We start from the raw sequence: 18,191 nt of genomic DNA, 5'->3' as shown, positions 1-18,191 counted from the left end.
TGTGTGTGTGTGTGTGTGTGTGTGTGTGTGTGTGTGTGTGTGTGTGTGTGTGTATCAATTATTGTAAGGAATGTAAGAAATATTTTCATGTGATTCCATTTGATTTTCACTGGTATTTTATATATAGAGGGAGGACTTCTAATATTCAGTTTAGAGAGAAAGAAATTGAGATTACACACAATTTACTGACTCTTGTCACCATCCCCCCCCCCCCCCCACATCCGTCCACCTCTCCATCCATCCACATACCCGTCCGTGTACTCATCCATCCACCCACCCACCCAGGAAATAACCTAGTGACTCTTTCCTTAGCCCCCTACCCACCCCTTCTGTCCTGTGCCTTATGTGTTCCTTAGCCAACATCCCCAGCCTCCTTGGCTCCTGGGTCCTGTTGGGAGCCCCCAGTGGAAGGCTCTGGGAAGAGACTGAAGGTAAGGAGAGAGCCCCACAATTACACTACCTTTTCTAGGAAAAGTGGGGACTGGAATGTGTAAAGCTCAAGGGAGCAGATAGGAGAGGGAAAGTCATTCCTACACACTCCTGGTAATTTCTGGTACCAATGGGCCACAGGTCAAGCAGGCTGAGTCCAGGGACTGTCCTTGATGGGCACCAGACGCCAGCATCTGCCTCTACCTGGAAACTTCACGTGGAACAGACTCCTGCTGAGAACTGTGAATAGTATTACATCTTAAAATATACTAAAATAATCACACTATGAACACCATTTCCTGGCCGAGGTAGCAAACTCATGTAAGCCAGTGTTCTTCATCATGTCATTGCCGTTTACTTCGTCATGTCATTGGACAGTTTCTAAAGCTGCTGGACAGAGACTGCGCCGTGACTCTGCACGTCGAGACAGGCATCATTTGTGTGTGTGTGATGCACTGCTGGTGTAGGAGGCTTGTCTGAACTCAAAAACACATTGCAGGATCTGGAGTTTACTTTTGCTCTTCTAACGTAGAACATATACTTCAAATACCTCTCCCAGTTCAAGGCATTGTGCAAACTGCCTCTTCATCTCTCATCCTTGCTCCCAGTCCTTTTCCTTTTTCTGCTTAATTCCAAATTCTTGCCTTTTCCATTGATTCCGAGCCTCCCCAGGAGAGGTTTTCATCTATGTCTCTGGCACTATTTTTGAATCAATTTCTTTACCATTTAGGCCAAGAATGAGTATAAAAACATGAGGGTCAAAGAAGCATGCTCCATCCCGTCAGTAGGTAATGAACAGCGATCACAGTCGTAAGTATGATCAGGTCACATGACTCACTTTTCACGGGAGCATTTCTGTTTAAAAAAAAACAAAAAAAGGAAGAGGAAGCTTTCTTCCGTAAATCATCGTATGTTTTGAGTTATTCCTTGAACTTTCTGAGGTACATGTTAGCCTCATCTGTACACAGACACCTCTGTTCCATTACCCAAGTGATGCACAGTGGATGGGAGGAAAGCAAACCCAGGACATTCGGGTTTGTATCTTACAGGTCAGTTAACATAAAAATGAAAGTAGGGGAGACATGATGTATGCGTTACCATTTAAAGCAATATAAACTTTGAATGTTGAAGCAGCACTAATTAGCTTAGGTTATTAATAAGATGAAATCATAGACTCCTAGGGTCCGCATCAACCTTATACGCCACAGAGTCTACTTTGTTGCCTAACTTTGGAAATCCCTTGGGTGTCATCGCTCACAAGGAACAAGTCCCTGCGACGCCGTTTTCTGCGCACGTACATGTCTTCTGTTTTATTTGATCCTTCACAACACCCGTGGCCGCAGCTGTCATTATCCCCTTTGTGCACTGGTGGCTCCTGGTCAGGTATTGTTCCCACAGGGGTGAGCTCACTCCTCCGCAAGACAAGCTGGGTGAAATTTCTGAGGGCAGAGTCCTCATCTCATCAGTATGGAGTGGCCTGTTAGGGCCTTGTTTGGCTCCCAGTACCTTCAGGTTGAATGGAACAGCCCCAACTACCTGTTCAACCAGAGCTCTCACTGTGACTCCCTGGCCCCGGTGCCCCTCCCCGGCATGAACCACTGGCATCTTCATTTCTCCAAATCAGGTACCCTCAGTTGTCTTAGCCATCTTTTTCTAGATATCGTCCCACTTGTCACTGTGTCTTTTCAAGTTTTCACACCGCAAATTGAAGGGAGAGATCTTGTGAATGGGCACCTCTTAAAATGTAAAAATAGTATTAAGTCCTCTAGCAGTTGACTCTGTTAAGTCCTCTAAATCAAAGACTGCTGAGATCTACATCTTGTCCCTCCCTTATACCTATACGGATTTTTTGTTAAACCTCAACACGCAATGTTGCGTTGATAGTTGACCTGTCCCCCCCCGGGACGGCTCCCTTGGGAGTAGTGCATTTCCTCTCACTGGACATGTTTCGCTGCTGGCTGGCTGATCTTTTGTGGGAGATACAGAACAGAACCAGTATTCTGAGGGCTGTGGATGCCCTTTCAAGTCTGGGAAATAGTGAGTCTACATCCATTTGGTTGACTTGGGCCTGTTCTTCTAAGTTGAAATGACTTTGAAACCTCTCCCTGCCCACCTTGCATTTAGTATTTTAGCTCTCTCCTGCAACTTTTCCATTTTTGCCAGATATTAAGTAAGACAGGTTAAAGGAAAAGGCTCTGAGATGTGATCCCAGAGACTTCCATCTAACTGGGTCCTAATTTGTTAACCAGTAGCTAAAAAACCACCTAACTGTCCTACCTCTAGTCCTTCTTTCTCAGTATCACAGCTACATCAGCAAATTCCTTGTGAAATTCCTACTCCAAACCAAGACATGCCACATCCATTCATCCACTTAACAGAGAGATATTTACTCCACAAGACATAAATCCTCCTAAATTATCAAGTAATAGTCCTTTTAAAAATAACGAATGAAACTTGGTTCAAAGTGAGCCCTTGTGTGTTTCTATTTATAATTCTATGCAAGGTTTCTCAACCTTTTGTTTAAAATGAAATCAAAACTAGTTGTAGAGGGATTCAGGTTGGCTTGCTTTGCTTTTAATAAGTTCTCAGCCATACCTTTGCTTCAGGCATTTTGAGTAAGTTATTTTTGTGTGACCAATAACAATGAATGTAGAGCTTGGGATTATAACAGATGACTTATGAGAAGTACGCACGCTATGGGAGGTGAGCAAGTAGCAATAAGAAATTTCCTTTGATAAAGTCATGTTAATTTTACCTTTAACACTTGATCTTTTGTGCTTTATTAGTATGTGATCAATCATCTCTTTAGAATTTGCAAAGTAAATTAAATACAGTTGAAGAAGTGTGGAAGAGTGCCTTTTTAAATTTGGAAATAATTTTGTTTTAATTTGGAAATAATTTAAGTGTATTGTCATGGCCATGCAGTTTAGATAATAATGTAAAGATCTGAGCAAACACTTTTAACTACCTTTGCTAACATTTGCCTGTGGTGAATTATTTAAGGTGTGGTAAAAAGGAGAAAAAATTTATGTATCTCAGCAATCCTGTACCCATGGTTGTCAGCAGGTACATTGTTCCTATTCACTGGTATAAATTGTGTCTCCCCTACATGGAGCAATGTACAGTCTATTTAAGTACATATGCACTATAATTAAATTAATGGTTATTTAAACCTTTGTTACGCATAACTAGCATGTACTGTGTATTTCCCTCACTTCATTTTAAGATTTGTATTGCTTATTAAATGACTTAAATATCAATTTTAGAAGGAAATAGTCTTATGAATCTGGTATTGCTGTTCACAGTTCTCTTATTTTCTAAAAATATATGTCCCAGTATTTCTAAAATGCAGAACAAGCAACATTCAGGCATTAATGATTCCTGTAGCCACTAGATGGCGCACAACAACCAGCTGTTGGGTTTCGTCTGGGAGGGTCTGAAAGTCAAGGAGAGCGCTCTGGTGGCATGGGGGCCAGAACATAATGATCAGTGTCCTGTGAAATATGGCCATTTAATGATGAACAAAGAAAAGAAAATATAAAGATAAATTTAAAGCCAGATTTTTAAAGGAGTAATTAACATATAAAAATATTCAGTTTCGAATGACTCTGGGAGTATTTTATATTCTAGCTTGATACCCTGCTCTTCAAAAATCCGTGGGGCTTATTCAGTCACTGTTGTCTAATATTCATTTTAATCCCTATGTAACGTATGCCTAAATTTTAAAAATTAGTAACTGTCAAGCAAACACATTTCTTATCTCTCTGGCTTCATCAAAAGTGAGTCCTATCTGAATGTTACACTTCAAAGACGTTAACTCATATGGATGCTTTAAAATTATTAACCACCTGTGATTTAAGTCTCTAAAACGTGTCCTTCCCTACCTTTTATAAATGAAGGAAATGCTGTATGATTTAGCTCTTCCCTTGAGGAATGATGCCTTTGTAATTAATATCAGATAATGATGGTGCATTTGGAACACACCCGTGTGCACACACACACATTCAGACACACACATCAATCCTAAATGCTTGCAGATTCCATGCCTTCTCACTTTTTTACTCGCCTCATCACTTTTCACTGCTATTCCTACATTTCTTTCTTCTGATTTGACATTATGTTGAACTGGGTGAGATTCTGAAATGGTTTGATGATATTCCTACAAAGAAATTCATGAGCTCTGTGACAGCTGCGCATATTAGTGGCCTTTCTTCATAGGTCTTGTAGTTGCTCGATCAGGTGGTGAGGTGCTGCTTCTACTCCCACATGTCTTCATTAATTAAATAACTCACTCATATAAAACTGTGTCAGGCCTGCTGTCTAGATTTGTTGTTAGATAAAGCATCAGGCTTAGCGATGCCAAGATAATTAATCACTTAAGAGCAAACTGAATTTTTCAGGTAAAAATCCTTCCCAACAAGTTGTTGGTAAGTCTTGGCCAAACCACGTGTAAGTCTGAGCATACTGCTACTTGCTGAGAAACAGGAAACTGTAGTAGGACTAGAACCACCTTTGAAGTCAGCAGATGAGAGGTTGAATCTGGCCTTGGCCCCTAACTGGTGGGCAAACTTAGATAAGCTACTTCACTCTGTGAATCTCAAGTTTTCTGTTTCATTTTTATCTTTGAACATAAACATAGCACTCTTTGGTATAATTACTCCAGGGGGCCTCGGTTTTATATCCCCAGGAAATACAGTGACTAAGCCATCAGAGGGACTCGGTGTTCAACTGAAATTGTATATATGAATATTGATACAGATATATGTTGTTGTTGTTGAGACCAGTAGATTCAAGGCAAAAAATTGTGCCTCATTTGGTATTCACTCATCACAAGTAGCTATAATCATGTCATCTCTGTACTTCAGACCCTACTAATTTAACATTTTTATAATTCAGAAAAAGTAAAGCAAAAGCTGTTGCCTAAACAAGTCCTCTTTATCATCATTTTGGCAAAATGATGATACACATAATCTTATAAGGAATATATTTAAAGTACTTAGTAAAAGACAGTTTTCCATTTGAATCTGTGTAGACAGAATTAACAGGACACACACTTATCGAGCATTTTCCATGTCTAAGGCATGCCGGGTTTTTTCTTGAAGAAGGCAAAAAGAGACAAAGCTCCCATCTTCAGTGAAGAGGTCCATAAGTAAACTAGATAAGATTCACATGAACAGTCATGACAGAGGCCAAGAGTGCAAAGCCGTATAATAAAGGTAGAAGCAAAATGACAAAAGAACATGGAGCTGTCTGTTATGGCTAAGGAGACTTGGGGACACCTTCCTACTCTGGGTAGGAAGGCCCTTCTCATCTGACTCATCAAGGCCCTTCTCATCTGACTTCTGTTCATCTGTTAAACCTCCTTTGCAGACCCTATCCCAATTTCCCTCTTTCCTCAGCCATACAAACGCATGAACCTCCAAATGTGCTAAACTCTATGGAGTTCAATCGTTCATTTTTACCCCTGACCTGAAATGGCTTGCTTAGGGCCCTCCTTTCTTCCTACTTTTTTAGAAACTCCATTAATTGTTCAAAACTGTTTCGGTGTCCCCTGGTCTGTTACGCTATCTGACTACCCTCCCTCCCCAGCCAGGTAGAAGCCTCCATGATCCTAGAGCTCTTGGGCATTTCCATGCTCCAGCACAAAGGGAGCCATGTGGGAAACATGGCCGCAGTAGAAACAACAGGGCCCACCCTCTGATGACATGAGGGTAAGAAGAGGGAGGCTTTGAAGACATTGGTACTTCACACTGTGGTTTAGGAGTAAGAAATGCTGTGAACAAACATGGAGACCACAGATGGGAGGGAGCTGACATTTCCTGAGAACCTGCCAGATCCCGGTACAGTGCTCAGCTCTCTTAGCGCTTGACCTGTTTCAGTCACCTCTGTATAGTCTCTGTAAGGTTAGAGCACTCACCCACTTTCATGCAGTGAACGAGCCGTGGAGCTGGGATTCAAGCTCCAGGCTCTCTAGAACCTGTCCCGTTGTCACGACACCTGCCAGCCTCCTCTCCACGCGAGCCGCCTTGCCCCGTCGGCTAGCCGGCAGCCCATACCTGTTCACTGACGGTCGTGCAGGTCCTTTTGAAGTCAGAACATAACAAGGGACTTTAAATGGTCTAATTTTAAAGCTTTTCATTAATGTGAACTGGTCTTTCTTCTGAGTCTATTAAAATTTTACTTTGTTAGAAAGGCAGTGAGAAGACAAGGACCAGAAGCATTAATGATTAAATAGGCGGCCGTAGAGTGCTCGTTCGGTGGGAGGCTCTCTGCACAGGAAGGGGTCCGCCGTGAAGACAGCAGGGATTCCGAATGCGGTGGGGGAGACAGCTGGGGACCACGTGCAGTGTGCTCCGAGAGAGCCGCGGGTGAGCGCGAAAGCCGGGAAGGGCGGATGGGTCCTGCCTACGGCTGGCGGGCCTCCCCTCGAGCAAGCACCGAAGTGCCCTTTCTAAAAGGGAACCTAAATCCTCTGGATGAAAAGCAAAGTGCTGTGGACCTGTCGCACTTGTTTTCATTTGTGGAGGCGTTAACTTCAATCGTCCTAGAGAGTGACCGTGTAGAAACACGCTGAGCCTGGGTTTACGATTATCTGCTTGCAGGTGCCGATGCCGTGCATATTTCACTTGACTTGGTTTTGAAAGTGTTAACCTTAGTTTGGTGTGCCTGGGTAACTCAGATGGTTAAGCATCTGACTCTGGATTTTGGCTCAGGTCCTGATTTCAGGGTCATGAGACCGAGCCCTGCACCGGGCATGAACTGCACGGGGCGTGAAACCTGCTTAAGATTCTCTCTCTCTCCCTCTCCCTCTGCCCCTCCCGGCACGGTGCAGGTGCCCGGGTTCTCTCCCTCTTTAAAAAAAGAAAGAAAAAAGTGTTACCTTATTTAAAATTTGTAAAAATAAATTCATCTTTTATATAGCTTTAGAAAAGTAATGGCTTTTAAAACAGCCTTACCAATTATTACCTCAGTTAAATAAATTAATTACTAAATGAGTTCTCCTTCTTAATTCTTTTCGTGTTAGTGAACAAATCGTTAATGACAGTGGAAAGTTCAAAACACCAGGGCATCTCATGACCATGCTCTGTGTTTTCCCTCTTTTACTTCTGGGTTTATTTTATCCATATTCCAGTCAAAATGGTGTTGTAAGCAGGAGTCGGATAATAGTATCCCAACCCTTGTAACTTTCTCATGCTCCATCAGAGAATGACTAGATTGTGAGTTTGAGTCATCCTGTCCTGAATGGCAAAATTACTACTAATAAGAAATTTGTGGGTTTAATGAAATCATTAAAGATAAAAGATAATGAGGAGCTGTATCTTTGCAGAAAACATATCCACCCCTAAAGAATATATAAAAAATATTTATTGTGCTTGACTATTCAATAAAAGTCTTCATAACTAAGAATGAAAAGAATTATAAATATATTGTTTTAAAGATGAAAACAATTAATGCTCATTTGAACAGCAAAATAGAAGGCCCCATTCCTCATCATGTTACTAATTTTAAAGGTTTAAAATGAGATATTTGTTTGCAGACCAGAACTTTAAATGGCACCAGTTTTAAATGAAACCTCCCAAATTTATTTTCCTTCTCAAAAATACATATTCTAATTCATTAGACTAGAAAAGATGGTAGAATGGATAGAATGCTAGCAATAGACTCCCTGCCTCACAAAATAGATTACTCTTTTTTTTTTTCTTAAAGATTTTATTTATTTATGTTAGAGAACACTAGAGCTGGGAGGAGCATAGGAGAGGGAGAGAGGGAATCTCAAGCAGACTCTGCGTTGACACAAAGCGTAATCTCATGACCCTGAGATCATGTCCTAAGCCAAAAGCAAGAGCCGGATGCTTGACTGAGCCACCCAGGAGCCCCTCTTTTTTTTTTTTTTTTTTTTTTTTAAGTAAGCTCTACACCCAATGTGGGGCTCGAACCCATAACCCCGAGGTCAAGAATCCCACGCTCTACTATCTGAGCCAGCCAGGCGCCCCAGATTACTCTTGACTGTTGTGTGTTATATTTTTAAAAGAATGTGAGGTATTTGAATTTAAGTAGTGTCCTTCATTTAACCAACAGCATTTGTTAGCACCGAGCTGTGTCGGCCCTGGGGATATAGTGATGAAGAAAGCGCAAACCCTCCTCAGTACAGAGCTGTTGAGTGGGGCAGGCAGACAGGAAAACCAGCAATCACAGTAGGGTGTGATGAGAGTTTAGTATGGGTGTGTCCCGGGTCCCAAGGGCTACATGATCAGGCTGTGTTTGAGAAAATGTTCCTTCAAGTAGTTCAGATGGTATTGGAGGGGGTAGCACATAAGACAGGGAAACAGAACCATTAGACGTTGGTTTCAGTGGAAGGTGGCAAGAACCTAAAGAAAGGCCGCCTGCCACGGGAGGGATAAACTGGAGAGGACGGCCGGGCAGATACTTGGAAGGCAGCACCGACAGGTAGAATAGTTAGGTTGCACAGCAGAGAGTAACAGTGAGGAGTCCAAGAAATCCCCCAGCTAGAGAAGTTTGTGACTTGACTGATACCTGAGGAAGTGGGATTGCCTTTCTTTCCACTTAGCAAAACGGGAGGAGAAACTTGTCTTATTCAGATGGTAGATGCTGAGTAGAATTTTGGTCACGTTGAGATGGCTTTTGAACTGCCACTTGGGAAATCTCTATAATGCTTAGGAGAGAGACTGAGGTGTCGATTCTTAGGAATCTTTTCCTTACAAGTTGTGGTGGAAGCCACAGGAGCCAAGGAGCACATAGGCAGGTGAGAAGTCAGTCAAAATCTTGGTAAGCCTTTATGGGACAGGTAAAGGAAGGATACTGTGCAAAAGAAACGGAAAGGAAAGTATAACCGGAAACATGGGAAAATAAATATTGTCACTATGTGGAAATAGAAACTCAGAAGAGCCAAACAAAGTATTACCCTTAGACCTTGAACTTTTTGCTGTCAGTAAAGTATATTTTTATTATAGGATATTTTGGTTCATTTATACTTGATTTCTACATGAGAAGGACTAGTGTCTCTGTGTTAACATATTGTCTGTCCTGTAAGGACTCATTCACATTTTCAGCCTGTTTCTCCAGCTCTGACCAGATAGCCTGGTTTATTAAAGCAGTGACTTAAGTGTCAAGAGCAATATAGACGAGAGGTTCAAACTGAGGGCCCTGGTGTCTGACTCCCAGGGTTCAAATCCCACCTCTACCACGTACCAACTCTGGGTGAAGTGGGGTTGGTTACTATAACTACTTCATTGGGAACTTCATTGGGTAAAGTTCACATCCGTAAAGTTCTTCAGAATAAAGTATGATGCACGGAAAGTGCTATGTGCTTTGGCACAGACTGTTTTTATCAAAGATAGCCATTATGGAATTGCATGGGGAAGAAAGACAAATCCACTTGATCTCATTTACACATCGTGAAGAAGAGAGTTAACTCAGACCAGACAATTCACAATTCAAACACAGTGTGTTTGATCAACTTGATAAGGTGAAATAGGTCCAACAAATTATTGAATACTACATTGTTCTCTTTGGCCTATAAAGTAGCTTTATATTTAAAATGTTAGGAAAATCAAGATCAAATTGGTATCCAGTTACCAGAAATCCCTTAATTCATTTTTTTTTTAATAGCAAACAGGATCTGTTTTTAACTTTATTTATGTCCTAGAAAAAAAAAAAGAAAAATCTTGAATTTTATAACTACAAAATTAAATAACCTATCATTTCTCAGTCACTGGCTACGTGGGCTTCTTAGTTTCACAAGTGTAGGAATAGTGTGTCCAATTTACAGATGGGGAAACAGTGCTTCAGAAAGCTGAACGCTTGAGCCTGAGGTCTAATTACCGATGACTGAGCCAACGTTCGGCCAGGCTCTCTGCCTGATTTCAAAGCCTGTGCTATTTCCTGCGCCCTTACCGCCACCAAGAGGGAAGGCAGCCTCGGTCTACCGGTCTACCCTGAGAACAAGTCAGGCACTGCATAATCTCAGCTCTAGGTTTCTGTTTCCTCATTTTAAAAGTAACTTATTTCCTCCTCTCTCTCTGCCTGCCTCTCTGCCTACTTGTGATCTCTCTCTGTCAAATAAATAAATAAAAAATCTTAAAAAAAAATTAAAAGTAACTTATTTCCTTCCAGATCTAAAATAGGGTGAACTTTTATGAACTAATGTAACAGAAACCAGAAGACAAGATAGGAATCTTGATTCTGGTCCACTCCCCCCCACCCCCCATATGCAAATACCATTCCTCAAGTGAAACAGATTGTCACAGAAAATATGTTGAGCCTTGAGTGTAATGTAGCTCATTTGTCAGCGTCTGGGGCCCCGTAACTTTATAAAAGTTAAACAGAGACACATTTCAGAAATGCACTTCTGAACTGCAAAAAAAAAATGCCTCTGCTTCCTGTTGCAAAAGGTGTTCCTTTTCAGTTGCTTGAGAAAATATTAGAGAGAAGCTGATGTGAGAACATGGCTGTTTTGTTTGACCCAGACTTTTTCAAAGACGCATTCCTCTCCTCCGTATTGCTCACACGTCATTTTAATATGAAAGGGCACCTGTCTTTTGTCTCAGTACACATTTACCTTTCAGCATTTCAGATGGTAAGATGGGAGGTACCTGAAAAAGTTATTTTTGTTTCGTGGGTTTTGGGAATCCATTCAATACCTGCTGTTTTCTTTAGACTTTATTATGCCTCTGCTGGGTAAATGTCATGGAAATGCATTTAGTGACTCTTAATCCTTTTCTTTAACCAAGATTGAAAGAGACAGGGGTTCTCATAATAAATCAGTTTGTTGACTGTTGCAAGAAAAAAAAAAAAACCTGACGTGAGTTTTCATTTTCTCAGGACACTTAATTAGACTTCTGTTTAAATAATGCCTGTGACTACACCACACACTCACACATACACACACACACACACACACACACAGGCAGTTTTGCATGAAAAATTACACTTAACTTGAACCCCGAAAGTGCAGTTAAAAAGAGTGTTCTAAAACAAAACTTTGCAAACCTCCTCGTTTGATCTTTTTTTTTCCCTCTCTCTCTCTTTCATCTTTATAGGACTGTTCCACTTTAAAAAATAGAAGCTCTTGCTATTAGTTTTGGTTCACATTTTCCTTTTTCAGTGGTTCTCATAGTGTAGTCCAGGTTTTTTAAAGAACAGAGGAGGACAGATTGTGCTCAAAAAATGGCCAGATCCTTTCTTTCCTTTTTTTTTTTTTTTTTTTTTTTTAAACACAAAGTGTGGAAATGGCTTGGATTTGTTATGGGACATGGAGAACTTCACGCTTTAAAAACTGAAGACCTACAAGTTAGTAAACTGCTTCCCCAGGTATGGCATGGGATTAAGCTACCAATTAATCACCCAGATGGTGTCCTTCGGTTTTCCTGAGACACTAGCAACTTAATGTCTCAATTTAGCCAAGAAATATTATCTACTAAGACTTACTGGTAAAGACATAAATGATACCATTTTCTGTCATTTCATTATTTCATGGGATTAGTAGAAGAAACAAAAATCAAAGGTGATCCGATGTTAGAGTCAAAACTTCCCATTATTTTGAGGGCTATTAACCATGCTTTCAGAGATTTGCCTCTCGGGATTCTAAGTGTACTTGTGAATTAGACAAAAGGAAGAAGGTGGGCATGCTATTTTTATTTTCAGCTTATTTCTAGGGAAAACAGGTTTGAATAACACATTTGCTGAAATCCAATTCAAACGCGTTGAAGGGCAGTTCACAGTTCCTACAGAAATTACTGGAAATCGTGTTTACTGTCACTGTAATTCAGCCCGATGCCCAGCAGCTGTGTGACGGAGAAGCACAGACTGGGAGATGACTGACTCCTCTCATCGCCCAAGCCAACTCTCTCCATAGGAAAATTGTTGTGGAAAATACACTTAACCGTTCTGCACCGACCACGCTGACTTCTTAACGTTAAATTTAGGGTTTTTTATTTTCTAGGAAGATTTTAAAGGAAAGAAGACAGGGTGGAAGAAAGATTCTTTCTGCTCATTATATCCTTTCGGGGTTCATTTATGCATACTGCAATACATCTTACAAACATATTTATCATTTAATAAGTTTTTACTCACATCAGGAAGTTTCTGTTACCCTAATTTGCTTGTAAGATCATATCCTTTAAACTGCTTTAAAGCACAAGTGTAAAATACAATGTATAGCTGAATACAATACAATGGCCACTAAATTTTTCTGGTATCTACTTCTAGAACTTGACTGGCCCAAAAAGAGCATTTTTTTTTTTTTTTTAATAAAATGCTAGGTAGTGGGCAGGTATAATCAAACCCTAGTTCTCTCCTGAGTGAGGGGCAGAGGTCAGCCCTGTACCTGGTCAGAGTGGCCATCTCCTCCACCACCCCCATAGCTCAGCCTCTAATTTTGAAGAGAGATTAGAAGATAATCATTTTCTTTTTTCCCTCTTTATTTTAAGCATGGGGAGAGAATACCCAAACTCCAGTTCTATTAATGCAGCAGTAGGGGCAAGGAATATTATGCTTAAGTTTTCATGAATATTAAAAAGAAAGTATACCTTCTTACAAGAAATTTGCAAGGAAAATTCACTTATCACTCAGTTAAGCTTACTCTTTTCTGATAGGCTTTCTCCCTCCCCACTCCCTAGTGGAAAAGGTTTACATTCTTCATTATATGCCTTTATTCGTCGCTTAGCCCCTTAATAACTTATCAACTTATTTATTATTTGCAGTGGTTTTATTCAAGAGCAGGGACATGTCTGCCTGTGGTATTTTTGAGAGCTATTCCTTGTCTTTTTTTTTTTTTATTGAGATATAACTGACATTAAATCAGCTTCAGGTGTACGACATGATTCAGTATTTGTATAGGTTGTGAAATGATTCCTACAGTAAGTGTAGGTAACATCTGTCAACACAGATACAGATGATTTTTTGTGTGTGATGAGAACTTTTCATTAAGATCTACTCTCTTAGCAACTTTCAAATATGTAATACAGTGTTACTAACTATAGTCACCCTGCTGTTGCCGTGTATTCCCATGACTTTGTTTCTCTGTAACTGGCAGTTTGTGCCTTTCGACCCGCTTTACCTGTCTCACCCAGCCTTGTCTTTCCTGATTGCTTACTGCCCTGGATTCCACCTCACAGAATACTTGGATTTTGCACTCAATTTTCCTGCTCCGCCTCTGTGGGCTTACAGAAGAAAGCCTTACCATCAGTTACTGCTTCCCCTGTGCCCCATCTCCTGAAGTATCCATATTAGAAACGATGCCATACAGCTAAGCTCTTTCTGATCCTTCCCTCCTGTGCCTTCCTTCCCAGACTCAGTAGAATAGTAACTGGTCAAGGTTCACAGTGACCTTGTAAAGGGGTTGTGTAGAATCATTGTTCTTTTGGTTACCAGATAAGAGTAAACTTAATTGTCTGAGTGGTAAGTGAATTTTCCTTGCAAATTTCTTATAAAAAGGTATACTTTCTTTTTAATATCCATAAAAGCTTAAGCATAACATTCCTTGCCCGTATCATATGTATTTATTACTGAGTGGGCTCTTAGAATTTTAAATGGGGTCCTATGAGGAGAATAAGTGGTTATTCTAAAGCCCAAATATTCCCTCACCACCCATCCCAAATTGACAATGTGCATTATGTATCCCAATTCAGTAAGTTAACATAATCAGGAAGCCTGCGGAAGGCTCAGGTGACCCCTTACACCAGGGGTCAGTAAACTTTCCGCAAAGGGCCAGATAGTAAATTTCTAGGCACCGCAGGCCACGCGTTCTCTGTTGCAGGGCTCGGTTCTACCCTCAGTGCATGACAGCCTGAAACAGTATGGAGACTCCTGTTCCAACAAAAACTTATTTATGGATGCTGAAATTTGAATTTCATGTAATTTTCACATGCTGTGAAATAGCCCTCTTGATTTTTTTTTCCCCAACCACGTACCAAGTATAAAAACCACTCTAAGCTCAAATATTGCACAAAAAGCAGGCCACAGACTAGATTTAGCCCCGAAGAGCCACTCTCTGCTGTAGATTTTCAAGTAGAAAGGACATAAGTGTCATTATTAAACAGCCAAAATGGAAGGAAAAGTTATACTATTATAATTGTGAGGAAGAAATTAGAGAATATTAAGTGCCTACTCCCGGTGTTCAAGGAAATTCCGAGAACACCTGAGACAATAAACTGTCCCCATGGTGGGCCATTCGAAACTCTACCATCCTTCCTGAGATGACACTGGAGGCTCTCGTCCCCTTCCTGGCCTCTACTTACTTTCCAGGCTTATCCCACCTATGGGTCCCCTTCCTCTCTATCCAGAATGGTAAAGGGAGTCATACATATATGACACTTTGAGCATCCATCCTTCAATTAAGAAAACCGACTATTCTTTTCCTTTCCAAACCTTACACTCTGGACTGGTTCCAGTCTGGAGAGGACTGGGAGATGCCTGTTAGTGACAGAGGCCACCAGCTGAGCACAGTGTCCCAAAGATGGATGTGTTTTTGAAATCATGATTTATGTCAAGCTCAGCTTGTGGGAACCCATGCTCCTGATGTGAATTCACAAACACACAGGGAGGACATGTAAATAAAAGCATGGTAACAGTTGCCATTAATATACTATGTAGGAGACCCTCAATCTTTTTCAGTTAGGGCTTCTGATTTCTGTGTTTGTTTGTTTGTTTTAATTTCTGATCAACTTGGTCAGTAGACACCTGCGAATGAAGATTTTTGTCTCTGTAGGGCATCTAGAATGAGTCAACGGTTGAGGTTTTAGGTTATTGCACTGAGTAGGCTTCTCCTTGAAAGGAGCCCTTCCAGAGTTACCTGGAGCTTTCTGAGGCCCACAGTTAGTGCATCAATATTTCTAGATTGAACTGGTCTGTGCTATTCACTCCCTTCTGAAAGGGTCACTTGATCCTAAAAAGACCCGTATAGATAGCATTTATTTCAGGGCTGAATGAAAGTTGTTGGGTTCAGTTCAGACTGGTTCTCCCATGTAGGCATCACTTGTCCGCTCATTTATAGGGTTCAGTGGTTCTGTGTGTGTGTGTGTGTGTGTGTGTGTGTGTGTGTGTGTGTGTGTGTGAGTTTCACTAATTCATACAAGCATTTGTTTGATACTTACTCTAGGCTCCAAGGATATTGAAATGGTAGAGGCACTGACTTCCATGTATTCAGAAACAGGTGGAGGAGAAAGGCATCTGAATAAAACTTTTATGATACGTTGCGATACATGATATAAGTAAGAAATGAATGATTTGGGAATACCTGAGAAAGTAGAAATAACTTTGAGGGTGTGACAAAGTTTACATGGGAAAAAACTATGCATTCCACTGCAGCACAGTGAAAAGCACTGGATTTGGAGCCAAGTACATTTTTTTCTTCTGACACTGGCAAGTTACCTTACTACATTGAGCCTCAGTTTTCTCAGCTGTAAAGTGGGGTTAAAAATACTCACCCTCCAGCTCTATGCATAGGAATCTGCAAAAAGTTCCCTTTCCTATCTTAGGCCCTTTTCACCAAAGACTGTGTGTGGCCAGGATGCCTGTTGTTGACTATTTGATGGGAGGAACAGGAGAGATCACTTTTTGTGGGGTTGCATGGGGACAGGGCATCAATTCTGAATGAGAGCCAGGAAAAAAAAACAAACAAACAAAAAACAACCCACACCTGGGTCAACCATTGTCTCTCTCCCCGTGGGAGTTCATTTGGACAATGGATACTGTATCTTTTCCCAGCAAAGCCTTTGCATATTTTACCGTCCTTACAAGTTGACTGAAAGACCCGGTCAAATTACATACTTCTTCAGACGGCTTTTCACCATGAGTTTCAACACTGAAACCAACTTGATGATTCTTCAGGGCTCACCCTAATTAAATCACTGAAAAGAGTATTTAAACTTTACACTTGTAAGCTATCTAGGATTCTTTTCCAATAGACAAGCAAAAACTAGATGTTTATGAGTGACATGTGCTTCATTCATACCTAATTTCTGGGGAGCGGCGGAATGCTTTTACCTTTCGACGAGATTTTGTGCCTATTCCCCATGACCGATAAATGGACATTGTGTCCTAAAATAGCCTTAAACCGTCTAAGTGATGCCCATTTGGGGAGGGGTATTGAAACCAAATGTAATTAATGACCCTATATAGTTCTTCGTGAGTGTCAGCATTAGAGCCAAATCAGCCTAGTCAGAGAGCTAAAAAGCCTTTTTAGTCAAGCGGTTGTGGTTATATCCCGTAGCGATCAGTCTGGCCCTTTGGATGCTTTGACCGTAAAGTACCGTCCCCGTCACCGAGGAGGCAAGTGTTAATGAACTAACTGGCCAGATGTCACCACAGGAGGGAGGACATGGAACGCGCTCCCTGCCCCCACCTGACTGACCTCCTCCACCCCTCCCCACCCCGCTGGCAGGGTGCAGAGGCTTCCCGACCAAAGATGACCACACGGAAACCCCACGGAGAGGGACAGTGTCCCCACACATAGTGCTGGCTTGGTTCTTGGGGGCAAGTGACGGAGCACCCAAAGCGTGTGTCCCTTTTTCTTCCAGGAGAGAAACCCTACAAGTGTACCTGGGAAGGCTGCACCTGGAAGTTCGCTCGCTCCGACGAGCTGACAAGGCATTACCGCAAGCACACGGGCGTGAAGCCGTTCAAGTGCGCGGACTGTGATCGCAGCTTCTCCCGGTCAGACCACCTGGCCCTGCACCGCCGGAGGCACATGCTGGTGTGAGGAGTGCGTCCCGTCCAGCTTGAGCGTAAGAGCTGGGTCTCTTAGCGGCACCCCATTCAGCAGGGCTGAATCCCCTCCACAGTGTTAACGCAAAAGGGCGTCACCATCCCACGATGTCTGAAACCAGAGCAGGAACAAGAAGGAACCCTTCTCCTTTCGGTCTGAAGGTAACCCCCATCGCGACTGCACGAGAAACGTCTTCACGCTGGCCTGGGAGATCCGTGACACAAGCGCTGAGGAGACAGGCACTGTTTCCCCGTGCCGTGTACTCTGCCGTTTCAGGATGTTTGTAGCTTGTACGTTTTCTGAGCTGTCAGACGTTTTGTTATCGATCCCTTAAAGGTCACCTATCACCAGCCGATGGCTAGAGCAGGACCTTTCAGATTGGGATTCTTCTCCCGCACCCACCCCCCCACCCTGCCCCCTTCTTTTTACTGAAATTTTAGTTCCTGTCTCAGTAAGCTAGAACACACATCCAGTCTGTTTCCAGCGAGCAGCATGAAAGTAGAGAAGAAGCAGCCTGTTGGAGAGTTCCATGACCTGAAAAGAAAGGGGCACTCAGGCGGCCCTTGGCAATAGCGCCACCCGCCACTTGTCATTAGGCCATGCCCTGAAGAGAAACCGACATTGAATCTTTCATTTGTTTGTCGTTGATTGTTTCTGTTTTGTTTCGATTCCGTTCTGTTCATCTGTTGGAGCAGAGGGGCAGCGACATTTCAGGTGGAGCGTAGTGCCAGCGTCTGCCCTGGCGTGGACCGGCACCGAGGTGTTCTGTAGTTGAATAGGAAGAGCCTGTCTAAAAAAAAAAAAAAAAAAAAAAAAAACTACTGCCCCACTTCAAATCGCAGTGTCCTGTCACCTAGGCATCATCTCTTCCTGTCCCTAGTATTTGATTACAAGGAATCAGGGGGAAGAAAAAAAAAAAAAACTTTCTTAGACACACTGGCACCAAGGTAAGAGGTGGGGCTGCTCGGGCAAAGTCAGTGAACATGAAAAATCAGACAAAGCAGAGATGGGATAAAGCGCCTCTTGAGGAGAAAAG

The 18,191-nt window shown here is 41.9% G+C and overlaps 1 protein-coding gene across 1 annotated transcript in view; it reads left to right on the top strand.

The window, feature by feature from the left end:
* LOC111147079 (Kruppel like factor 12) overlaps positions 1 to 17,973 on the top strand; it is a 450,202-nt gene extending 432,229 nt beyond the window's left edge. The window contains exon 9 of the mRNA XM_022502963.1: positions 16,968 to 17,973. Coding sequence (XP_022358671.1) covers positions 16,968 to 17,149 — 182 coding nt within the window. The 3' untranslated portion in view covers positions 17,150 to 17,973. The remainder of the gene's footprint in view (positions 1 to 16,967) is intronic.
* Positions 17,974 to 18,191: the final 218 nt, after the last annotated feature.

Source organism: Enhydra lutris, unplaced genomic scaffold (genome assembly GCF_002288905.1).
Source record: "Enhydra lutris kenyoni isolate GAN:26980312 unplaced genomic scaffold, ASM228890v2 scaffoldscaffold15, whole genome shotgun sequence".
In the NCBI taxonomy this organism is placed as follows: Eukaryota; Metazoa; Chordata; class Mammalia; order Carnivora; family Mustelidae; genus Enhydra; species Enhydra lutris.
Note: the sequence above shows the minus strand (reverse complement) of the source record. Positions and strands in the feature narration are given on the sequence as shown.